At 45.3% G+C, this 25,890-nt stretch overlaps 2 protein-coding genes across 2 annotated transcripts in view; both read right to left on the bottom strand.

Annotated features, from left to right (window-relative positions):
- Positions 1–3,357, bottom strand: part of LAMB1 (laminin subunit beta 1) — a 42,577-nt gene extending 39,220 nt beyond the window's left edge. The window contains exons 1-3 of the mRNA XM_058021994.1: positions 3,318–3,357; positions 2,848–3,017; positions 309–444 (exon numbers count right to left, since the gene is read on the bottom strand). Coding sequence (XP_057877977.1) covers positions 309–444; positions 2,848–3,017; positions 3,318–3,357 — 346 coding nt within the window. The remainder of the gene's footprint in view (positions 1–308; positions 445–2,847; positions 3,018–3,317) is intronic.
- Positions 3,358–8,575: 5,218 nt separating this feature from the next.
- Positions 8,576–25,890, bottom strand: part of LAMB4 (laminin subunit beta 4) — a 40,732-nt gene continuing 23,417 nt past the window's right edge. The window contains exons 22-34 of the mRNA XM_058022810.1: positions 24,201–24,425; positions 22,888–23,108; positions 21,634–21,730; positions 20,950–21,325; positions 20,440–20,600; positions 17,106–17,311; positions 16,037–16,240; positions 14,423–14,567; positions 12,403–12,607; positions 11,648–11,786; positions 11,236–11,412; positions 10,086–10,239; positions 8,576–8,715 (exon numbers count right to left, since the gene is read on the bottom strand). Of these exons, the coding sequence (XP_057878793.1) occupies positions 8,576–8,715; positions 10,086–10,239; positions 11,236–11,412; positions 11,648–11,786; positions 12,403–12,607; positions 14,423–14,567; positions 16,037–16,240; positions 17,106–17,311; positions 20,440–20,600; positions 20,950–21,325; positions 21,634–21,730; positions 22,888–23,108; positions 24,201–24,425 (2,450 nt within the window). The remainder of the gene's footprint in view (positions 8,716–10,085; positions 10,240–11,235; positions 11,413–11,647; positions 11,787–12,402; positions 12,608–14,422; positions 14,568–16,036; positions 16,241–17,105; positions 17,312–20,439; positions 20,601–20,949; positions 21,326–21,633; positions 21,731–22,887; positions 23,109–24,200; positions 24,426–25,890) is intronic.

Genomic DNA, 25,890 nt, shown 5'->3' with positions numbered 1-25,890 from the left:
CTGCCCAAATATGAGGGAGATCTGAGGCCAGTGTGGGAAACTCTTCTCTTTAGGAAAGGACTCTTGCAGAATGCTTGGATGGCTGTTTCCAACAACTCCTGGAGGACCCGAGGGGTTTTGTTACAGATTAAGGACCGCTCCAGGGCACACAAAGGCAGCCAGTTTTACTCATGGCTCCTCACACAGCATGATCCTTCACAGGGCACTAATCAGCAGGCCAGAGATAAGAGCAAACCCACAGGTACCCTTCAACAAAAGGAGGGAAAACAGCTCCCAGCCCCGGAAATTGCTCCGGACAAACCACATACCATTTTCCGACTGCCACCAGAGCTTCAGGCGGTTTGGGTCGAACGTGGTGACAACATTTTCAATGCGATGGCTGTCGGGATTGAGAGTATCGTGGAAGGGATCCTCCGAATCACATATGAAACATTTTTTGTCCTCCTGAAACAACACGATAATCAGCATTACTGATTTTATTCATGGGGCAATAGTTGCTTCCTGCAGATAAGGGTATTTTCCATCCACATCACATTCCACTCATTTTGCCTGCAGGAGTCATCAAAGATTTTTTTTTTGTTGAAATGTTCAGTGTTTTTACCTCTATGAATTAATGTAATGGAAAGTATGCCAGGAATTCCATAAACTTCATTTTTATGGGAAGCATGCTTTCAATGAAAATTGCAGTTTCAGGAAATCTCTTCCAGCGCACGTATTCTCCAGTGGAATTCAAAACCAACGGCAACATCTACAGAAAATTGCTGAATTGCTTCTGTAAAAATGCACACGTGCAAAACTGAATCTTAACAACTCGTGAGAAATAACTCTGGCTTTTGGAAGCTGCCTTGGAGATGCGAGCTGCCTGCACTAGGGATACCTCCCTTGAGGCTCAGCGCACATCAAGGGGCCCTCAGTGATTTAACCCTTTTCTCTGAATTCAGCTCGTCCAACTCCTACCCAAACCTTGCATCCTCAGCTGGTGTTGCAACCCCAAACTGTGTACATAAGGTTCATCTGCACACATTACAAGGTCTGCCCAAGCAAAACCAGCTCAGAACAAGTCTGGGATGTGCTGCTTGGGAAAGCCGGAAGCTTCTTCGCCAGGGGACAAAACCCCATCCTGGCTATTACTACAAACGGCACTATTTTTGCATTGTCCTTCTGCCTAAAACCACCACTTTCTGACTGCAAGGCAGGGTGCAACCTTAACCAAAAGGGAGGGTTCCTGCCCAGACCAACGCGAGGGGGCAGATGAGGAGAGGAGCTCATTGCATGGCAGGGAAGAAGCCCAACACAGCAACAACGCATCCCTGCCCAAAGCTACACAGGCATCATTCCTGCAGCACGTTTATGGAGACAGATGCTGTTCTTCATCAGCCAAGAATGTGACAGCTGGCAGGTCTGCACCACACAGGCTTTCCATTTCACCAGTCCTGGCTTCAGTGGCTCCTCCCAAGCTCAGGGCTTCACCTCCCACGAGCGCTCCAACACTCAACACTCGTCCAGCACAAAGAATGGCAAGAACAGGGTCACAGGAGGATGTTCCCTACTGCCTGCTCCAGGCTTCTCTCCCCCCACACTTCATGCCACAACTTGCTTCTCCTCTGACCAAAACTGAATCCTAGAAGACCTAGCAGATCCTAATTCTGCCAAGCACTCAGTGCGGCCACGCCCCATGTTACTAAGAGGATACTGGCAACTTCCATGATTTCTTCAATACCACACACTATGTATGGTTCAGAATAACCAGGGACATCCCAAATGCTGAACCGGGGCAGGGAGATCAGGAATATGGGCACATGAGAACTTTCTGAAGTGGTGCTTTTTACAACGGCACTTCAACATTTTTTTGAGACAAGAAAATGTAACAAAGCACCCTTGTTATTTCATTCTACCAGAGATGCTTATGTTGCTAAAGTCAATCCCAACATATACTGAAAATGTTCAGAGAAGCTAAATCCCTCGTCAAATGAAGTAGAGCCATTAGACAGAACTTATATAGTAAAACTGAAGGTGGGGAAAGGATGAAGGGAGACTTGGTAACTTCAGGGCACAAATGAGTCAAGGGCTACAGCCTCTCCTGCTTCCTGTGGTTTTCCTTCCAAGTGCCAGAATCCGGCCCTATTGTCTCCACAGTAATTCGTCCGGAGATTATCCCTTTACTTTCAGTTCAACAGAGTTCCACGTATATAACTGATAGTTTATTCTTCTCCACCATCCCTTCTCTCTCAGAGATTTTAAGTTTGATGAGCTGCTTCTGGCTTTAAAGAGCAGCAGCTCACCAGATGTGCAGAGACAACCTTATTTGCATCCTTCCACTCCGAGACCATACACATGTAATTACATTACTGGGACCGTGGACAAAACACTGCCGAGCCCTACAGCCCACTCTCCTTTAGGAAGCTGTCTAGACGGCTCCGAGCGAGCCGGGAAATAAAGCATTTACTGAACTTACTGCGGCACATTCTTCCTTATTGGCCTCGATCGGGAAAGCGGGCTCGGAGCCGAAAGCCGCGGGCATTCCCTGCACGCGGGGTGCGGGATCCCGCACGGGGCACGGCGCTGCCCGCGCCGCCGCCCACCCGCGGCCCGTGCTCGTCCCGTCCCGCCGGCCCGGGCGCTGCCCCCGCACCCCGCGCAACTCCCGCGCAGCCCCGGCTCAGCTCCCGCGCAGCCCCCGCACCCCGTGCAACTCCCGCACCGGCCCGGCTCAGCCCCCGCACCCCGCGCTGCCCCCGCACCGGCCCGGCTCAGCTCCCGCGCAGCTCCCGCAGGAGGCGATGCCCGCCCCAGCGCCGGCCCCGAGCGCGGTGCCCGGGAGCGCTGCCCGCCCCGGCCGGCGCTCACCTGGAGGTGGCTGACGATGCAGTAGGGCTCGGGCTGGCGGAGGCCGCAGGTGGAGGAGGCGGAGAGGCGGGCGGCGCGGCCGATGAGCAGGTCGCCGGTGGCGGGGTAGCAGCTGCCCTCGGCGCAGCCATAGCTGTACTCGGGCTCCTGTGCCGCCGCGGGCCACAGCGCTGCGCGGCCGCGGAGGGAAGGAGAGAGGGGGACACGGTGAGAGAGGTACACAGAGCGAGAGAGGGGGACACAGGGTGAGAGAGGGGACACAGGGTGAGAGAGGGGGACACGGTGAGAGAGGGGGACACAGGGTGAGAGAGGGGACACAGGGTGAGAGAGGGGGACACAGGGTGATAGAGGGGAGCGGGAGCGCGGCCGGGCTGCGCGCCCCGAGCCGCCCCGGCGGGCAATGCAGAGGCGCGCCCAGCCCGCCGTGCCCCGACGGCGGCCGGAGCGGAGCGGAGCGGGGCGGGAGTTACCGAGGCAGCAGCAGCAGAGGTACAGCGGGAGGCGGCCCATGGCGGGCGGCAGGACGGGACGGGACAGGACACGACGGGACGGGACGGGACGCGGCTGCCCCTCCACGCCGCTGCTCCGGCTGCTCCGGCCGCTCCACGCAGGCGCCGCCGTTCCCGACCGCGGCCCCGCGCCGCCGGGTGCCCCCGGCCCTCCTCCTCCTCCTCCTCCTCCTCCGCCCCTCCGCATCCGCGGGGCCGGGCCGAGCCCCTCCCGCCCGGCCCCCGCCCTGGGGCAGCCCGGCCCTCAGCCGGGGCACGGAGCGCCGCCGTCGAGGAAGGGCGGCTCAGGCCGGGTGGGAGGCGAGCGAGGTCCTGTCCCGCTGTGGCCGGGGAGCCCCGAGCGGGACACCGGGAACTCCGGCCCCCGGCCCTCAGGCTGTGCCCTTCCAGCGTCGGGAGCGGGCTCTGGGCAGGCTGCGACAATCGGAAGGGGGTGGCGGATAGCTGGGGGGAGTCACCAATCGAGTCTCCCCCATCCCTGCTCCTGTCGGTGGAGAAACAATGAAGGAATGGGGTTATTGACTTAATCCTGCCTTCTGCCGCTAGTATGGATGGAGCCGGGCCCCTGGGATGGATGGATGGATGGATGGATGGATGGATGGATGGATGGATGGATGGATGGATGGATGGATGGATGGATGGATGGACGGACAGTGGTGCATACTTGTGTGGAAGGGCCCAAAGCCCAGCAAAGCACCAGGGGTTTGACAACTGTCCCACGCAAGGCTCATCAGCCCCGCTGTGCCTGGGCTGTGGTGCCAGCACACGCGGCTCAGGAGGGCCATTCCTGGGGACGGTGGCTGCCATACATGGCCAGGCCTGGCTCTGGCACAGGCAGGGAGGCCCAGCAAGCTGGAGCAGCCGCTGCCAGGCTGTGTCACATTCCCTGGGAGCACACGGCACTGCTGCCTTCCCAGGGGCGCTGGGGCAGCTGCAAGGAATGAGTGGCTGTGCTGCAGCTGCCCCTGCACCCCAGCCTCCCACATCAGTGCCCTGGCCTCTGCTGGGGAACATGGGGGCTTCACTGGCTGGGGGCCGAGTCCCCTCAGCACCCAGGGAAAATGTTTAGGGTTAAATAAACACCTAGGAGTGTGTGTGAAGGATGGATGTGGCTGGGACAAATGCCTGGGTTTATATACCCAGGTTGTGCTTGCACACGTGTAACACGTGTACTTGTGTAAATCTTTACCAGGTACCAGTGCCCCCCAAGAACACTTTGCCCTCACTATTTGCAGTGCCAGAGTGAAAACACACCATGGTCTGTCTGTCCCAGCAAACCCTGCCGAGGTAGGTAAATATGTTCATTCTCATTTTACAGATGGATAAGCAGAAACAGAGAGATACCAAGTGACTTGCCCTAAAGGTTAAACACCAGGTTTGAAACATAACCCAAGACTCTGGATTAAAGAACTTGTGGAGCTGTTTCATTAAGGAAATCCATAAAATTAAATCATTCTATACTGACAGGGCAGGAATTGTAATATCCTAAACTTCTTCTGCAATGTGGTCTTCTAAATTCAGAAAACAAATTCAGTTTCATAACCCTGTTGTATTTTTTAACCTTCAGTACAGCAAACATTTTTGTCCCCCCACTAACAGAAAATGTTTTACTTTGCTGCTGGTAGAGCCTCCTCTGACCCATGGCAGATGGGCAGCAGCAGCATCACCCCACGTGCAACTCTTTCAGTGCCACTGGACTTTTTCTCTCCCGTACTTTTCCAACTTTGATTGAAGCTTTCTCCTTTCGTTTTTTTTCCCTATTTCATGGCCTTGTGGAAGTCCTTTGTGCCTTGGCACAGAGAGCATGAAAACGTGCTTTGTTCCAGCCTGGGGGTGACCCTGGCGTGCGACACCAGGCTTGAGCTGGAGCTTGGGCCACAGCCTGGGGTGGCCACCATCACCCACAACTGGGGATTCTTTCAGACATAACAGAAACCACCACGCTCAGTGTGTGAGTAATTAGGAACAGGGACTCGTGTCCCTCCCTCTTTGCAGTGCTTGTGACAAAGAGTGAGTGGGAGTATTTTAATTTGATTCTTCAAATGATAAAATTTCAGTGTTGTGCCCATCCTTGTAGTTGATGAACCACCTTTGCCTCCCTGGAGTGTTTGTGTTTGTGCATGGTTGGAAGTCTCAAAAAACAAAATTTCAGAATTTGACCCCAGTGGGACCCACTTGATCACCCATGTTCTTAAAACACTGCAGCGGTCGAATGCCTGGTAGACAGAGCTGATTATATGATTTTGATTAAATATATTTTTGATTATATGTCAGTTTGGTTGTGTTGTTTGCATTTTGATTAATGCTATTGAAGTAAAAATGCTCTACAACAGGAAACTTACTTCAATTCTTTTTCAAGAAACAAATTTCTGAAGCCATTTCTGCCCACAAGGAGGAGGTCCAGGGGGAACTACAAATAGGTACTTTTTTTTTTTTTTGTGGGGAAAATAGGCATTTTCCCCACAAATTAACTTTAAAAAAACACTTTGTAAGTTTTTGCATCACTTCCAATGGGAAATGCTACACGGTTGTAAACTTCTGAAGCTGTCAGAGGATGGATTTGGAGTTCTGTGGCCACTGGTCCCATCGGATCTGCTTCCTTTGTGTGGGAGCATGCTCGGGGGCAGGGAGGGGAGGTTAGGCTCTGTGCTGAATTTCTTGTTCCTGCTTCCGCTTTCCTCCCAGCGATTTCTGCTTCCCCCATGGATACATCTCCTCTCCAGGCCTGTTTAACTGCCTTGTGTTTACAGATTTCTCATCTGTGCAGCTTGTGGAAAGTCATTCAGCAATTCTCATAGTCAACAGTGGATTTTAGGGGGAAGTTCTTTTTCAACTTTTTGCTTGTGAATTCAGATTTTTAAAGCCATGAATGAAATAATTTTGGTTTATATGCAATTGGAAATTTCTGTCAGAGCTTCAGTTTGCCTCTCCCAGGTGCAGTCCAGCAGAGATGCACTGAAATCTGCAGAAAATCCTTCACTACCTGGAGACCTGCACATAAGCAGCTTGGTGTGTTCTCCAAGTAAAACAGAGATGTTTGATTTCATTATGTCAAAGCCAGACTAAATACACTCATCTGATTACAGCCTAGTAACTTAGAAAGAAGCCTCACACCTCACAGATGATTATTCCAAAGTTCTAAAATTCAGACAATGCTAACCCACAAATTCCATGCATTCCTGTGTTCAGGTGACTTTGTTAGATTATATCAAAATTATAATTTGATTCCATTATTTTCACAACAGAATGTGTCAGTGTAATGCGTGTTGCACATTGCCCTGGAGCACAGCTGGTTCGAGTTAGAGGAGTATCTCTGAAATCTCATCTGCCAGCAATTCCCACCCAAGCCCCCAGCGCATACCAATGCTGCTTTAGCTCCTGTAAACACGGGGTGATAACTATGCAGTGTTTATCTCCGTGGCATCGATAAGGATTGTTTCACGGGTGATGCTGACATGGGTAAATGTCAAGAGCCCTGTGTTCCCGCAGAGCATTCCTGAGTTTTACAGATGTGGTCTGGGCTGCGTCCAGCTCTGGAGCAGCACCGAGCTGAATGCAGTCCCTCGCAGGGGGACAGTCCAGCCAGCAATGACACGACTGGTTTTGACTGAGGAAAACCCATCATGACTCTGCTCTGCGACCTGCAGGAGTATATGTACCAAGGGTGGGAGTTTGAAACTGAGGCGTAGCTCACTTCAGTCTTTTTTAAACTCTGGCACATCTATAACACTTGCTTAACCACAGATTCCTTTCTTATTAATATATAAATAAATAATTACAGCCTAAAATTTAGGCCAATTCATGTGTTCCTGATGGCTAAAAGAAATTGCTGAGTGAACCCTGACTTCATGAAGTGCTGCATGGTAGGAGAAGAGCTGGAGAAACTGGTTTTCAACATTTCTGGCCCTTTAGACTCACAGCTTAAACATAAGAGCTGGAGTTATTCTCCAGTTGCTGGTTACATTAATGAAAAACGCGTGGAACCCCCTATAAGCATAAGAAAAACGTGCATTGCAGGAGCGCCAATGTCAGAGAAAATACTTCAAAGTTGATTTCTGCGTTAAGCATCTGAGCACTGCCATCCAGCGGGCAGCGGGGAATCGGCTCTGTCCCCCACCGCCCGCGGCCCGCAGCTGCTGCCCGCCGCTTCCCAGGAGCGCAGCGGGACCTCAGAGCGCCAGGCTCTGTGGGAGAGCCCTGCTCTGCCTCCCTCGGTGAGGAGATGGGGCTGGAAGGGTCGCAGTGCCGAGGATGCTGCTGGATGCCAGCAGGGGCGGCTGGGAGCCCGCGGGGTTTCATTCACCCGCATCCCGCTGCAGGAGCCCGCGGGGTTTCACTCATCTCCATCCCGCTGCAGGAGCCCGCGGGGTTTCTTTCACCTGCATCCCACTGCAGGAACCCGCGGGGTTCCACCCGCATCCCGCTGCAGGAGCCCGCGGGGTTTCATTCACCCGCATCCCGCTGCAGGAACCCGCGGGGTTTCACTCATCTCCATCCCGCTGCAGGAGCCGCAGGGTTTCACTCATCTCCATCCCGCTGCAGGAGCTGCAGGGTTTCTTTCACCTGCATCCCGCTGCAGGAGCTGCAGGGTTTCTTTCACCTGCATCCCGCTGTAGGAGCCCGCGGGGTTTCACTCATCTCCATCCCGCTGCAGGAGCTGCAGGGTTTCACTCATCTCCATCCCGCTGCAGGAGCCGCAGGGTTTCTTTCACCTGCATCCCGCTGCAGGAGCCGCAGGGTTTCACTCATCTCCATCCCGCTGCAGGAACCCGCGGGGTTTCATTCACCTGCATCGCCCCATCCGAGCCTCAGCAGCCCCTTGCAGGGTCATGGCACATGCTCAATTTTTAGGGGCTGGCAGAAGACACAGGGCGCTGGGAGTCTGTCTTTGAGACAGCTACCAGCAGCTCTCTGAGCAATCCTCCTTTTGCATTTCCAACTCCCCCACCATAAGAAGCCCTAGACTGTGCACAGGAGTATATTGTAGAGCTCCCTCAAAGACTATATGATTACTAAATCAGATGGTTTATTACAAGGTATTTCCTATTTCCATACAAATTCAACTGGACGAAAGAAGAAAAAGAAAAAGAGGTAAAATTACATTATTCACTAGGCCACTTCAGATGTATTTCCAGAGGACAGTGGCCTGTGCCAGGATGCTTAGGACGTGGTAATCATGGTGATTTCAGCTTCATTCTACCTGATGGTCTGTTCAGACCCTAACTCTTACATGTTGCATATTTGCTTTCCTGCTCCATTATTTCATTTTTAATGGCTATCACTTGTTCCTCTAGTTGTCTCAGTTGCTCTGCTTTATCTTGTTTGGTTTGATTCAGTTCCTGAAGCTTCTTCTCCAAATCTGGAAAAGCAGAGACATGCAATGATGTGAGCAATGATGTGTAAGTAAAATCCAATGATTAGCAGCATTTCTTTTCCCATAAGTTTTAGAGGCAATAAGCCCATTTTGAATGGGGAATGTTATATGTGCAACTGGAAGGGAAAGTCTGGCTTCTGGACAGCAAGAGAAACATGATAGCCTTGAAGAAATTAATTTCCCAGCATGTGCTTTTGTCCATCAGCTAGGATGGGACGGACAGAATGTGGAACTCTTCAAGGACTTGGTTTAAATGGAAACACTCAGAGGAAGAGTGTGTCCACTGATGTGTGTAAAGCCTAGACAATTTGGGTGTGATGGGCTTAGGTCTCCCTCACTTGTGTAACTGTTTTCTGCTGGTCCCTGTGGAGCTACAGCAATGTAAACATATTGGTAATGAGTTAAATCCACAGGATTCACTGCCTGTTTCTAATGTCCTTATCATTCAGGCATTTGGAGTGACTTGGATGATCTTAATTCTTTTCCTCAAGGTCTGTGCTCAAAATATTTATTTGGATCCTGTCCTGAAGGATCCTTGCCCCTGGGATAGAGTTTCTACTGCAGTTTTGCTGACGTTACATGGTATTTTCTTATTTGAGCCTGGCAGGATCCTAGGCCTAAGGGTTCCCAGTGGGAATGCCCAGGTCTCCCCTACAAGGAGGATTAGGTTCCCTGTGCGCAGGGACGTGAGACGTGCTTCTCCTTTTTGGTGACCCCCTGAGCCTGTGAGAGCAGCACTGTGTGCCAGGACAGCCACAGCAGCTCTGTCTGCAGGGCCTGTGACCCCTCTGCCTGACAGTCGTGGCCCCCCAGACTCAGGGCACCTCAGCTGCAGGCTCCACAAGCTGTGGCTGTAGCTGGTTTGCTCTGCCATTGCTCAGAGATAAGGTCTGAGGGGAGCAAGTATGGGCTGAAGGAAAACAGCTGCCCTGCAGCTCTGTCACACCAGCATTGCCTGGGTGATGCAGGAAAGACAGAGCACAGAGGAAGGACAGAAGGTCCAAGTGCCCAAAGCAAATGCATAAATCAGGGCCTCCAGATAAATCTGCAGCCAGGTTTTATGCAGGTTTTGCACTTACCCTGTTTTTAAACGGAAGAAAATCTCTGCAAGTCCCTGTGTGGACAGTTCATAACCTTTGCTTATAGCAATGTATTTAAATCAGAAAAAGTACATGAGCCAAATCAATTCAACTGCTTTTAAAATTAGTAGCTTCAGGTAGGGATTTTCACCAGGCAAAATGTTTTAAACTTAATTTTGGGTGAACTTAGTGTGTTAGTGTCTGTGGGCAAGGACTTTAGCCTTGAATTCATGACTATACAGTATTTACCACTCACTGTGGAAATGAGAACATCACCTGTTATTCTTTTTATCTTCTTTTCAGTCTCTTCAGCTAGTTTTTCTGCTTCTTCTTTCAACTGCTTCACTTTTTCTAGTGTTACTTTTGGAGGTCCTTGGGTTTTTAGCTTTTCTTGAAGAATGGTGTACTTTCTTTTAACGTCAGTAAATTCCTGTAACAAAATGTCATTACTTAGTTTAAGAGCATGTCATAATTAATCTGGTGTACAGAAGGAAGTTTTAATACTTTTTTTAACATCCTCTTTGAAACAAAGTTTAGATTCCCCATTCTCTTAAATATTAAAAAATAGATCCTTAATTTGTAGACATTGAAAAATGCTTTGCAAAATATGATAGAAATCAATTAAAACAAACTGCCAGTGGAGTAATCTAAAGGAGGGGGAGGGGCAAGGATAGAAAGAAAATATTATTTAAGATATTTAAGTTTATGCTGGTTTTGCTTGTGTTGATAGGGCTTTTCTGTAAATTTCATTTTGCTGTAAAGCTTAATTCAAATTTAATGAATTATCTGTAGCAGTATTGGGGTTTTTTACATTTTCAATTGCAGTAAGATTTACTGGCTAATCTCTTCCCTGCTGATCTAGGTTGCTGTTGAGGCTGCAGCTTAGATTTTGCCTACAGTTCTTGTAACTTGGAAGTATGGCCACGTTCCAAGCTTGTGGTGTGGGTACTTGGTTCTTGCCATTTTAGCAAATTTTTAGCTGTATTTAAAAAAAACGGAACTACTGGAAAGCACCAAGCCAATCAAAAACTCCAATTACTCCCACAGCAATTTTCTCTGAAGGAGAACGGCACAGGATGAATTGCCAGGGTGCTTCCATCAGTCATGTATTTTAATATCTGGTTTTGTAATTTGTTCTGTTGTGTTTATTGGTGCCCATGGTGACTACAAGTCTTATACACAGTGCAAGAAAAAATGTCATGAAGTAGCCAGAGAAATGTGTATGTTTTCTGTCATTCAAGCAAACAGAAGGGTATGCCAGAAACCTTAAAATAAAACACAAATTCTTCTTAACCATGGCATTTTACGCTGCATGGCATAAGGAAAATGTAATTTTTTTATGACAGCATGGCAATGCTTCTGAAGCAAAAATACTATTAAACATGGGGAAGGTTTTTTCCCCTAAATATGTGACAGAAGAGCTTACATTATCCATTTTCTGGGCTTGCTTGTGAGCTGCTTCTGCCTCTGCTCTTGCCTTTGTAGCTTGGTTCTTGTTCATCAGCATTTTTGCCTGCCATGTGGCACTTTCATCTTCCATCTCAGTCTGTTTGGCTGACAAGTCATTTAGTTTATTGTTTGTCTTGTTCACTTGGTTCTCAGCCTAAAACAGAGCAATTGAAGGCTGTGATTTCTTATGCAACATCCATCCAGCTCGTGGAGTGTGGTAATGAGGGACTGTCAGTGGATTAAGAGACACTTAAGCAGTATGGAACTGGTATTATATATGTGCCACATTCTGGTTTTGTTTATTTAAGTTTATGTTAATGAAACTTCAGAATGAAATATCTCTTTCTAATAAATCTAGCAAATAAATTAAAATATTTGCAGCAAGATACCTGAGAGATTTGTGTTCTGATGCTTTGTATCTCTTCATTTGACTTTATGATGGTGCTTTTGGAGTGCCCTTGGGACTTCACAACATTTTTTAGTTTATTATTAATTTCATCCACTGGCAGAAGAGCTTTAGCTGCTTTGCTAAAATGGAAAAAAGGAAGTGCATGTAGTATCATGGTGTGGTGAGCAAAGCAAGAACATGTTTCAAATGGACCCATGCTGACATACAGATGAATGTTTCCTCAAGTCCAACAACAACCATTAAAATTGTGGTAAATTGGTAAAGCAAAACCTCAGAAAAGGGCTTTGTGGGGGAGCACCTGGGCTGCTGTACTCAGGGTGAGGTTGGATGCTGCTGGCTGCGGGCTGGTGCACAGCCAGGAGGGAACACTCATGGGTGAACATGTTTTTTCTCTAGTTGGGTTTTTCTCACCCTTATTCAAACCACCCAGTGAGCCAGATGTAATGCTCCACCAGGTCCAAGGTGGAGTTAAGGAGCTGCTTTGGCCTCTCTGACAGCAGGCAGAGGAGCCAAGGGCTGTCAGGAGCTGCTCCTTTCAGCATGGTGGCTCCTGCAGCACGAGTGGCAATGGCTCCTTCCTGCTGGAGAGGCCCTGTGGAAAAGGCAAGGTGGAATCTCCATCTGAACTCTCCTTCCAGTGTTACTGAGATACTGCCAGGGGAATGGAGCAGTCCTGCTGTGCACAGTGCCACCCCAGCTGGAGCTGGCACACCAGCATGAGAATACTCTACTTACTCAGCTTCTTGTGCCTCCACCAGCAGTGTCTGAGCATCCTCCCTTTTTATGTTTCTCTTGTTATTCAGTTTGTACTTCTCACAGTGGTTCATCATGCTTTGGAGTTTGCCAAGCATGCCTGTGAGCTCTTGTGGAGTCAGGGGAAGGTTTATTTGCAGAACATAATTTGCCACCTTCTCGATGTCTTCTGGAGGTGCACTCTCATCTGCAACAGAAATGGAGCTGAGAGTATCCTGAAGCAGCTCCTTCCTCCCAGCAAATGGTCATTATGGCTGCCTACCCTTTGAGTTATGGGGGAGAGTAAAGCTGACAGGCACAGCAAGGGGGTAAGAGAATTATCTCCAACATTTTGTAATTTAATATTATGCTTCCAGATACCGCTGTTAGTGTTGTCAGAACTGGCTGAAATGAGGATTTGAACCCACTTTGAACTGAGTTATTAAAATTCTGACGTAGGACAGAACCCATGGAGGGCTTTAAATCAGTGCCCAGCACAGCTAGATGTGTCAGAGCCCATTTCTCCCCTGGCCCACAGATCAAAGAGGTGCTGGTGAGGCTGGGGTGTGAATGGAGATTTCCAAGCTGGCCAGTGGGTGTAATCCCTTCCCTGGAGTTGCCACAATATTGAGAAAGTGGTTCCTTTGCTGGTTAATGAGAAAGGCTAAGCTGCAGAGGGAACTTGGGTCAGACTTGCATAGGATGGGAATTTACCATAGAAAAAACTATATTTTGAAAATTCCCATTACAAATGAGCTTGTCCTAGCTCTTTGCTGAGAGGCAGAGGCACACACACAGAGTAGTCAATGTCTTGAGAAGTCACATCATCAGTTCTATCTTCTGTTCACATCCATTTATAGACAAGACCTTGTATGATAAAGCAGTTGAGATATGTTAAATGGTTGTGGTAATCTGAAGAGTAAGTCAGCAAGGATTAAATAGAAGACATTTAGTGTGCAAACAGTAGTGAATTCCTGAGAGCTATTTTCTGTAGAAATTTAATCATCCAGAATCACCATTCACATCAATGTCATCAAGTTCAGCAGATTTAATGTATTTTTTATGTTTAACTGTATGCTTCTCAGCTGTTCCTGTTCTTAAAATTAACAAAACAAAGATTTGAAAAAATTCTTTTAAAATTGTTAATAAATGCTGTTTGTCTACTAAGAAACATTAAAGAAGAGTGAAAGATGGAATTTTCAGTGGCTATCAATAAAAATCTGAGACTCTTAAGCAATCAAATTGACGTAAATCTTCTAAATCAATAAAATAATGTAAATTTTTCTGAACAAAAGAAGTCCTCTGTCCTCTGCCCTTGCTCCCATTTGGATGTAGAGGTATGAATGCCAAAGGACTGCAATCCATAGAAATTTATGAGATCAGCTACATTGAAGAGATTAAAGAAAATCCTGCCACATTTGAACGCTTTGATGTGCATCTGGTAACGAAAATTAGGATCTGTTTCCTACAGCATTTTTCTGCAATCCTGAGAGTGGAAATTTTTTAGGGTAGATACGGTTGTTTTGTTATTTTTTTTTTTATGAGAGCTGTGAAGTTCCACCAGAATCCTTTGATTCCTCGAGTTACAGCTTTATGGAGAGGATGGAGTGGGATGTGTCCTAATTCCCACGCTCCCTACTGAGAGCCTCTATTTATGGGCCTGGAAGAAGGGGGTGGAATAACAATTTGAGGGTGCACTGGACATGCCTGGCCATTATATATTGTATGAAATTATCTTAGTAGTCCTTTACCCAGAAAAACCAGGAACAGAGAGAGTTACTTCAAATTAAACTCAGTAATAAAAGATGATAATCAGAATGTAACAGATGTAATTGATACAAAGTACTGTCACCTGGGAGAAAGAAGCACTAGAAAAAAGGGATTGAATTAGTTTGCACAGTTCAGGATGCAGATGAGAAATTTCATGCATACACAGCTAGATCATCTTCTGGCTGTTCATTATGCTGTATTATATTGGAATATATTTATGAAAAATGAGTCAAAAAGAATATTGCATATTTACCTAACAAGAAGACTTTCACTTTTTGGATGAACTCCTTAGTGATCTCACCATCAGCTTCAATTTGATTGATAGCTGTCTCCAGTTGCCCATTAAATCGTGAGCCTTTCAGTTTGCTGTCTTCTGCCATTTTTCTAATGATTTTAACCTGGAAATATTATTAGAAACAGCAGTGCCATTTTCTGGAGGTTATCTGCCACTGCTTTGCAAGTTGGGCTCTGACACAAAGGTAATTTTGATCCAAGCCTCAGCTGGAATCACTTGATGTGGCTTTGAAAAGTAGTAGGAGACCTCTTTGGGGAACTCCAGAAGCTGCTACATCCTGGGCTTCATCAGGCCTCAGAAAAAGCCTAAATCAAGCATTTTTTCCTCTCTGCAACCACTGCTAAACCACAGCTCCCTCCTGTCTCTAAAAAAACATACTGACACTATTATTGCAGTACTGTAGCTTGTCATGGCCAGATTAAGATCTGATTATAGAAAATGTTATTTCTTTTGTCATTTCACATTGGACTTGCTGTTAAAAAACAGCTGAAGAGGTGTCTTGGTTTGGAAAGACAGGAGTCTGCTGAGGAAGGCAGGAGCCTCCCTGAAATGGAGAATGTAAACCCTCCCCACCCTCTGAATTCCTATAAATTTTAACAAGAGGACACAAGGAAGGTAGAGTTCAAGGCTTGTCTTTAAAAGTTACGTTTCACCACTACATTAGTATTCTTGATAATTTAAACGAGAACTTTAGACTAATTATCAAATTCCAACAGTATTTGACTTTGGCAGGGGCTTTGCCTTCCAGAATGGCCCAGGTACATCTGTGGTCTGCAGAGGGAAGGGATTTGGTCTTTCCCCATGCAACGAGAAAAATGCTCCGGCTGGCTGGGATGCAGTCGAGGGCATTTTAAAGAGAGGAAATGGATGCCCAGGCATCCTGCAGGGACAGGACAAAGCCACAGCAGAATGTAATTTCTGCTGGAAAATGTGCTTTGCCTATAACTGTAACAGGCATCATCTCTGACTGTTAATAAGAACAAACTCCTTACTGCTGCTTTGGGATTTGTCTGTTTTGTTTCCTTGGCATACGTTGCATTGGCCACACTTTGTTTGAATTATTTTTCACTGCTACTGTGCAGTATAGTCGACTAATTGATGCCCTCCTAAACATTACTGGGGGCAGAAAAGCTTCATCTTGAAATTATTTTCCAAAGGAATTTATTGGCAAGCATAAGAGTAGTATGAAGTTGTATAAATAGAGCTTAACACCATGCACAGCAGTAATCCCATTGCAATAAGCATGTCAGGCTACTGACAAATGGTGCCATTTGAATCTTTCCCAGTAAAAATTTAGACAAATCTAGCCTGAAACCACCTACTCCCATAGAAACATGGCACCATGACTTTTGAAATCAGCAGCTATGAGGAAGAAGATCTAGATAAAGCCAATCTCTTGGCGGGGCTGACACCTGGTACTGTATCGTGATCGGTCTGTGATGCTGGGACAGAGTCCATCACTATGTCACCACTCCTTGTCCAAAGAGCAGGTGAGTTTTTGTAGATTTGTGACCTCCCAAACCTCACCCTCCATCCATTTCACTGAACAAATGTAGGTTTGATATGCAGCACCTGATTCGCAGGTTCCTGTAGCTGACTAGTCAAGTTATTTAGCATCACAGCAGTCTCCTCAGCTTTCCTGAAGGCCTCAGAGGAGAGAGGAAGAGCTCCAGTGCAGCCTGGGCCACCACAATGCCTTAGTCCGTGATTGTCCTGGCACACAGCTCCCCCACAGGCTGCTGTGGCACATGGCTGGTCTCCTGGAACACCACAGATCTGCAAGAGGGAAGATGCTTATGTCAGGACTCCTCTGGGGGCCTGAGATACACTCCTGAGGGAAGGAAGATGTTTGACATCGTGTGAACATTGACTATAGGATTGGATATTCCCTAAGACACAGTATCTGGTCTTTATAAAAATGGGTCTGCCCTGATTTGAAGGATGCAATGGCAGCCCATGGCTCTGAGCATCCTTGCAGGAGCCATTTGTTAGGCTGATGTACTAAGTGATGTACTGAGACCCTTGCTTTGCTCTTCTTTAGCAAAAGGGCTGAAACCATTCCCTAACTATATCCAGCCCATGGGTCAATGGCTTCTTCTAAAGGATCCAGGAAACCTCTAACAGAACAAGGTGCCATGTCTAGTCCCATGTATTTTGACACAGATATGGAACCTATAGGCTTAGGTGGATGATCTCTTCTAGATTTGTCATGAATTGGTACTATCAGGTATTTACTGCTGCCCTGCAGAAGAACAGAAGTCCCCTTCTTTCCCAGAGGTGACACAAAGGGTATTGAGCACTCTCCATCCATTCCAGGACAAAGTCACTCTGGTTAGTTTAACTTACGCATGGAGGAGGTTTGCCTTAATCTTTCTGAAATTACTCTGATGACCTCTTGAGACTAGAGAGTGCTTAAACAGTTCCTTGTGCTGGGAACAATGGCTTCCAGAAGGTTGGAAATAACTGCACCTGAGAAGTGCAGTTGTTCTGATGTGATTGGCTGTGGCAAGGAAGTGCCATTTTCCAGGCTTAAAAATGCATGTAAGCATCCTTTTAAAACAAAACCTATTACAACATCAAAAAAAGAGGTTTTTGGTTTTTAGGGGTTTTTTAACTTGCATTCAAAATCCACAGCACCTACCTTTTCATTCAGGTTTTGGATGTCAGGGCTTTCGATCATTCTGAGCTGTTGCAGCACACTGCTTGCGTTAAAGGCCTGATGGTCCAACATAGCGAGGGCGTCGTTCCTGGTGTACTCTGAGTGTCTTACAGCAGGGGTTGTCCCCCTGGTCCTCTGCTCTGCCAGCAATGATACTTCAGAGTGTTTCCTGATGTTGCTGATGGCCTCTGTACCAACAGAAATAGGGTTTAGTACCAACTGCATTTGGTTGCATTCAGTTTGTGCATTTGCTTGAATCCTGGACAATTGCTGAGTGACAGCTGATTCACTGGTGTTTAATTTGGGAAGCAGGGAAGGGCAGGAACTGTCTTTTCCTCAGCCAAGCCTTTTAATCCTTTACTTATCCAGTTGCCAAATAGAAATAGTTATCAATACTCACAAAACCTGCTAAACTAGATGAAAAAATGGTGGATCCTGTGTCATCCACAGGATGCCAAGGTGTTTGAGAAGGCAACAGAATAGTTAGAAGTATGAAGGAGATCCCATTATTGACACTAACTGCTACAGATCTGCATTCATCAGTAGCTCATGCATTGCTGCCATTGTTGATTGGATAAAAGCTCCTGACATTTATTATGTTTTAGGCAGGAAAACTCTTTCTGCCAGTTGTCATGAAATGATCAGCTGCCTGATTGTGAGTCAGAAAAATAACCATCCTTTCTGCTCAGCATAGCACCCAAGAGTTAAGTGGTCTGCTAGAGTGAGACCAAAATTTATGTTACAAATGGGAATATATGAGGGCTTTTTTGTCTCTGGAAAATCCAGTTTCAGGACTGATGAATTAAAAAACCCCCACTTCCGTGATAAGCTAATAGGCCAGGCTAAAAATGCTTTCCAGCAAGAGTCTTTTTTGGTTAGTGAAAGCTTTTCCTTAAGTAGGCTCAAAAGGGTTGGAGAATATTACATTTTTTGCAGATTAATAGCCTGAGCAAAGGATTCAGGCCCTTTGCAACACACATAATTTAAAGCTCTTGCTGCTGCTGTTGAGGTTTCCCAGATCTCTGGAGAGCCCAGATTTGTGCCCACATTCCTAGGCAGAAATGTGTCCAGAGCCAGAATTGATGTGTCAGCAGTGAAAAAGCATTAGAGGTCTCTGATTAACATCTCTCTTTGTGCTGGTAACTGACTCAGTTACAAGTTGAAGTCAAAGACAAGACACTCAAGTCCTGTGTGCTTTGATTCAGGCTCTAAAGCCCTTGGCTGTGCTTTGATTGAAGCTGAACAATGTTTAGTTATCATGTGGAACCGGGGCTATTTATTTATCTTGTAATTCTTGGAAACAATGTACAGTTTAAAGCTAGCTCTTAATACAAAATACCTGGCAAGAGATTGCTGTAACTCCTCATCTAAGCCAGAGATTTTTTTCTGCGCAACAATTCCATTGCAGGAATATTTCACAGTGGTTCAGCTCTCCATTAAATGGCCTAAATGCATTTTCCACATTTGGTTTTTGATGGAGCTGTAGAGATTCCAAGTTCCTTTACATTAAACACAGTGTCTTAGCACAGGCTGGATTTACAGCCTAGGAAGCTTCTCTCACTGGGTTACTGCACCTCAGCTGCTGCAAAGGCAGGGGCCAATGCTGGAAACCCATAATTTCATGAGATCTCATAGACTGCAAACATTCTTTTAAGGGCACTTGCATCTTGGTTTTTTCCAGTGGTTTTAATTTATCATTAGATATTGATATTTCCAGGTCATCTAGCTGAATGTGTGCCTGTGAGGAGGACTCCAGCTCCTGATCCTCTGCACAGAGACACAGGCAGGAGCTCATTCTCTGTGTGTGTCTAGGGCACGAGTGCCAGATGTGCCCCAGATGGTGAATCTGCCCCAGCAAAAAGGAGAGGAAAAAGCAGAACCATATATAGGATATGCTGCTGGTCTGAAAGGAAGATGGACTGAGGAGCCAGTCTCTCTCCTGGGTATCAGAAAAGCTGTTTATCTTGAGGGAAATGTTATTTTTGTGCTATTATATGCTTGGTAGCAGAACCAATGAATATTTGTGGCCTTGATAGGAAATTCATCTTAAATTCAAGGTCTTCCCCTCCCCACACTCCCATGAGCTTTTTATAGGGCTGTTTATCTGTCTCCAGAGGCCAAAAGATTAAGTGGGTTTGGAATGTGACCAGAGAGCACCATGGATGCTTCAGCTCTGTGTCCACTGGCCTCCCTGGGATTTATTGTTTCTTTGCCTTTCTGCCTTCCTGTGTGCAAGGCTCAGTTGAATTGAGAAGTGGAGCCTGGGAGAGCTCTGCTGGCTGCTTGCAGAGGAGCTGCCCCAGGGGGCTGCCAAATGCAACAGGGCACGGGAGCCCTAAACATCTGTTAATCCCTCTTTTCCTCTCTCCCATTCCCTCCACTTCGCATTTTGTTGACTTTTCCTTCTTTTTTCTTTTTCCTTTGTTTTTATTTAAAAAACAAACAAACAAAAAACAAAACAAAATTTTTTTTTAAATCCAAACCAAAACAAAACCCCAACTTGCCTGGGCCAAGTTTTTCTTGCCTGAATGAAACAGAGGAACTGTAAGTGGGAGTGCATTGCTTGTGTCTTCTGTGGTGAGCACCCTATCTTCTGGGGGTTCATATCTTGGCAGCCATCTCTTTGGAGAGAATTCTGCTGACCATCTCCTGCCACTGTGGGTGGTGTAGCATCTGTCTAAGATCCCTGCCTGATATAGCCCCATTTTTCTCCAGAAACCAGTGTGGGACATCATCATTACAGCTATTAGCAGCTGATGGAGACTATACTTAGTTCAGAGAGGATGTAATTCTTTCAAAAATGCCAAGGAGCTCAGTTCTGCTTTCACATTTTTTGATGAGGGAGAGCTACTTCTGTCCCACATGAAGTCAAGTATTTTCCCATGAGAACACTAGGAAGCTGCACTATGACACAATGCTTTAATTAAATAAACTGTTCCTGTACAAGATTCTTTGAGTATTCCTATGAGCAAGAGGAGTCAAATGTGGTGGGGGAATCCTTTGCTGTTCCATTGCATGTGAGTCTGTACTGTGAAACTGGGTTTCTGTTATATCCTGATGTAAGCATTTGGATTTATGAGACTTCTGACTGATGTGACCCTGGCACATGCATCTGAAATTTGGGATGCCAGAAATCACTGCATTTTAAGACAAAAGAAAATTTGGAAAGTCAGTATAAAATGTTATGAATGTCAACATTTTTGTGCTACCATAGGAAGCGAAAGGATCTTTTGAAATGTTGTATGGTTTAATGATGAGAAAGCATTCCAAAATTTCAGGGAAAATGTCCACCCATTTTAATTCATTGCTGACTTACCTTTGAAGTTCAAGTACTGAAAACTTTGATGCAGATGTATTTTTTGTTGTAGAAGTTCAAACACTAGGTTGGCTTCTTCTACTATATCTTCTATGCTCTTGTTAAGGTCAGGAAAGTCAAAGGGTGAGCTGTGAAGGGGATCCATCTGTGCAACTTTTTGTCTGAAGGGGATAAGACAGTTATGCAGAAGTCAGACCAGATTGTTCTTAAACTAGAACTGAGTTACACAATATTTTAGAGGGCAAGAGATACATTTATAAATAAGCAAAAACATTTAATTATATGACTTATTTAGAAAACCTTTAGTATTAACTGGAAAATTCCAGCATTTAAGAATATGTCTCTATGGGTTAGGCATATATTAAGGATTATTTTTTTCTTAGATCTATTCAAAACAGTGATTCAGTAGACCAGCATCTGTGTGCTAATCAGAAGTGGGATGGCTGGTGGAGGCTGGGGGAAGACAGATTCTCAGCTAAGGGATTTTTCCAGGAGCAACCTAGCCCTTACTGAAGGTAGCCCAGAAAATCCCTGATGCCTGAAAGGGCCTCCAGTGAAAGGACAGGATGTCTCAGAATGCGTTCCGTTTCAGAAATGGCATCTTCAAAGGCTTTGAAGCGCATGTCACAGCTGGGCATTCGTCCTTCTTTATCTTCCAGCTTTGCTGCAAACCTCATTAAGCCCTGCACAGTCTGAGCAAGAGCAGCAATTTCAGCATCCCACTGATCAAAACAAAGATGGCACTGAGGGCAGGAGGGAAAGTCCTTCCCAAAGCCGCGGGCACACTGGTCGCAGAGCCGGCCGGTGACACCAGCCCGGCAGTTACACGCGCCCGTGGCTTTGTCACACGTGGGCTGGCGGGTCCCCTCCAGGCTACACTCACATGCTGCAAGAAAGGAACAGCAGGTTACATCCAGTTGTTCCTCTTCTGTGGGATTAATGCATGAAAAGACACTTTTCAAGATAATAAAAGCAAAGCAGTGTTTGAGTTAGAGCAAGGTGGACTGCACAGTAGTGGCTCTTCTTCATCTCTGTCTTAACCATTGAAATAACAATATAGGTAAACAACATAAACACTTGTCCATCTCATACACACAAACATATGAATGCCCTGTTTCCTCTGTGAATATAAAAGGTAAACATTTATGTTGAGGCAGTTCCTAATCCAGTTGTCCCACACAATAATATACTTACAAACACAGTGCAGCTGGGGATTGCCAAAGTAGTTTTCCTCACATTCATTGCAGTATCTTCCACTGTAACCTGGCTTACATGGGCACTGGCCTGTAAGCTGTGAAGACAGATAGGGTTGAATAACTTCCAGCAGAGCCATAGGGCTGGATATACATTATTTCAGCTGTACAAGAGCTGCAGCAACACTGCTTGCTCACAGTCTTTGAACACCATGGTTTACACAGTATTGGCCCAGCTTTTCTACCTTTCTCCTGAAGGTCCTGAAAACAAAATGCACTCCGAGAAATGGCTTTGCTTTACTAATGTTAGAGATTTTGTATGATCCAATCTACTGATGCTGTTTGAGAACTCATCCTCTGACAATGATCTGAGAGGATTCTTTTCCTTTGCAAAATAATTATTTTTATATTTTTGCTAGATCTGAGGACTTATCTTAACATTTGAACTTAAACTACACAATACATCAATTGTAACTGAAAACCTTGAGGATATATTATGCATGTTGCCCTAGAAAAAATATTTTGAAATTCAGCTATTAAATTAGACTCCAGGGAATTACAACTCTGATAACCGCTAGTAGTTCTTTGAAGTCAAGAACTAAATTCGCTATAAAAAATAATAAATCTACTGAATAAACTGGAACAAACAGAGAGCATATTGAAAAAAAATGTGCAAGTACATCAGCAAGATTTGAGGATAAGCTCCTGGTGCTGTGAAGTCAATGGCAGAATTGCTGTTGACTCCATGGGACCACAATTTCACCTCTCTGTTCTAAAATGCTGTTTAATTTTTTCTACATTCTAGCCCTGAAATGTGCACAGGAATTAAAATGAGAAAAGGTACTCCAGTTGTACGATATATGAGGCTTGATTAATGTAATGGCCACAGCTGCTACTTTATGAAAATAAACACTTAAAAAATACTCATCAGACTCTTGGGTCCAAGCTTGGATTTCCTTCTTCCCTATATGCATAGTTATGAGGCAGCTTTTTCTTATGACATCTTTTTACAATGTATTTCTAAGATCCACTTGACAAAAAAACATGCAAAAAGAAATTGCAAAGCCTCATTATCAGAACAACACTTTTGATTTAAAGACTCACAGTGTGATTGCACCAACTACAAACTTCCAAAGAATTTTTTGGTTTTAGGGAATATGACAAAAAAGCGATCTTCATTTATAAGAGGGTCCCCACTTTGCAATGTCAAAACACCAGAAAACAGTAATTTTCTAGAAAACAGTAATTTTCTTGCCTGGTTGCACTGGTTGCTTTGGGAGTTTTTTGGGTCACAGTCACAGGTCTGACATCCTTTTCCACTGGCCAGGCCCCAGTAGCCAGGGGCACACTGGTCACACGTGGCACCCAGCACATTGGGCAGGCAGGAACAAGCTCCTGTGGCTGGGTCACACAGGCAGGCTGCGTCCCCCCCCGGGCACATGGCAGGCTGAACACCTGCCAGATTGCACCTGCAGCCTGGAAAAAGAGGGACAATTACTACAGCAGACAGAAACACAGACAGCTGATGGACAGTCAGAGCTGGATATAAAGCTTTACTTTTAGTGACCTTGAACATGTTTCATACACATTACCTGTCTTTCTGTAATAACTTATATATGGCTTTGAGAAAACTTATTGTGAATGTTCAACCCTTTTAATACAGGCACAGAAAATGAAGGCTCAGTGAATTCTGAATCTTATTAGAATGCAATGTTAAATATGTTGGGCAAGGATAAGTTGATTTACAGTAGGCATTATCCAGCGTGGGAATCCCCAGTAAGCCAAGTAAGATAAGAAGCCCTCCTAGTGAGGAGCCAAAAGTTCTTGCTTAACAATTTCTAACAGACATTTTCCAAGAATGAACAAGGGATGGGCTTGGACTGTATTTTAGAGATTCTCAGAAAAATTGTTTCTTGACTATACTTATAGTTATCTTGGCCATAAAAATTAAATCCTCAGGCACATCTGTGAAAATGAGTTTAGAGAAAAACTGGGAAGAAGTTTGTGCCTTGCTTTTCCTTATACTCCTACTCTTCTGTTCAAAGTGCTGAGTTACTGATGTGTCCTCATGGAATCTATTCAATTGCCTGAATGCTCTCACTCTAGCCACTTAATGAAAACAACTGGTAAGGCAGGAAGTTCAGCAAGGGATCGTCTGGTTAACTGAGCTCTAACCGAGCTTAGCTGGCATCAGCCAGCACCATGGATAAAAAATTATCACTGATTCCTTTACTTTTGATTCCTTCCTGAATAAGCTGAATGCACGTTTATTTTTCTAACAGAGAGTACTGCTTTCATTTCACAAATAAGTATTTCCTAGGAGTGATATTCAGTATGAGAGTTAGTGAGACTTGGATGACAAAGAATTTAATAGATGCTATATTAAGTTATTTGTATCATTGATATATTTATATTTAGTAAATAGAGAAATATATTTGTAATTCTTATATTTTGCTTTATTTATCTTCTTTAGTTTTGTCCTCCCTCCAAGGTCTAGCCTTTCCCTATAGCTTATTTTTTAAAAACATTTTCTTGGTAGTAAAACACAGTTGCAGTGCAGTTACTTACTTTGACAGCTTTGGTTGAGGGCTGAGCCAAAGTAACCTGGTTTGCAGAACTGGCAGTTTGCTCCATGGGTGTTGTGTAAACACTTGGTGCATTCCCCAGTGACCCTGTTACAGGACTCTGGGTCTGTCAAATCAATGTTGTTATTGCAGGGACACGGTGCACAGTCAAGCCCAGGGCTGCTGGGGTTTTTGTAGAACCCACTAGGACACTTGTCACACTGATTGCCTGTCAGAGGAAGGTAAAAATATTGCTGGCTGATGGATTCAAGTGAAACATGTAATTTCCAGTAATATTATTAAAAGATTCAGACTATCTGTTCAAATGTATATTTCAAATGGAAAATATCCACCTGTTTGAGATCATTGCCCTTTAATTCTCTGAACAGTTTAAGTTATATCTTCCCCACTGAAATCTGATGCCAAGACACCCTTCTCATCCCAAATTGTTTATACCAAGGAAGTCCTTTCAGTAAGAGCAATTAGGTGCCCCATCACATAGCACCTCCAAACATCTTTTTCCATCAAAGTCCATTCAATGGCAGTAGTCAGGGTTAGCCATATTTGCAGGATTTTCCTTGGCCCTTCAAGCAGCATTGGAGGGTGGGGGGTACCCAGGAGTTCAGATGAACTCTGATGCTCTGTCCTTGCTGGCATCACAACTAGTACTGCATTTTGTCTCAATGCCTGCCCTGATCTGGGTGCAGCCTCTGCATCTCAGAAACCATTCTGGGCAGACTGGTGTTTCTGAAACCATGTCCACTGGATCACACTCAGCCTCTCTTCCTTCATTGTGCTCCTCAGGACCCAGAGCTTTTCTCAATCTCTGAGAAAGTGAGACCACCGCTACAAAGATGATCAAGAGTCTTGCTGGAAAGGAGCAGGAGCAATAAAGTCCAAAACTGAAGAGTGCAGTGATTTGTGAGGACAGAATTCCCCTGGGTGAACACCAACATGAATAATTTTGACCCTACAGCAATTACTCAAGCAAAACCACTCTTGACTTATAAAGAAACCTTGCCTAAGTAAAGATGACAGCATTGGTTTAATTTTCAGCAGTGATTCCCATTAAGCTTTGCTTCCACCAGAGGAGATCTTTCTAATGCCCAAGGGAAAGGAAACATCTTCAGCTTTCCCTTCAGGAATTCAACCTAAGTCAACATGATCTTAGGAAATGAGCAATCAGTTTACTGCAAAAACATCTGCATTTCATACAGCTGAGAGCAGAAACCCCATTTCTAAAATGACTATTTGAACCATGAAGCAGTCACTATAAGGCATAATGTCAAAGAGTTTTCCTCTATATGGAGAAAGACTTTCTCTCATTAGGAAGTCTTATCAGCTCTTTTTGATGCCCTAATCATTCCCATTTGGGCTTGCAATGCTTCTTTTTCAGAGGTAACAAGCAACTGCAGTTCTCCCCTCCTTTCCCCACCAGATTAGTGTAATGCTCCTGGAAAGGACGAGATTTCCAGAGAGTGACATCAGAACAATAAATTACTTCACTGTATCCATAGGTGAACATCTTTTGAAAACACTAACTGCACAATTCCCATTTTTCCTAGTCAGAACTTAGCCATATAATTTCAGTAAACTCGAGTGCTAACTCTTCTTAGCAGTTTTATTAGCATTACCTCATTGTCATTTCTGAACATTTGAGAGGTGGAGGATGATAATTTTTTTTCTCTTACATT

The sequence above is a fragment of the Melospiza georgiana genome, chromosome 4 (genome assembly GCF_028018845.1).
Source record: "Melospiza georgiana isolate bMelGeo1 chromosome 4, bMelGeo1.pri, whole genome shotgun sequence".
Taxonomy (NCBI): Eukaryota; Metazoa; Chordata; class Aves; order Passeriformes; family Passerellidae; genus Melospiza; species Melospiza georgiana.
The sequence above is the reverse complement of the archived record's forward strand: the minus strand, read 5'-3'. Positions and strand labels throughout refer to the sequence as shown.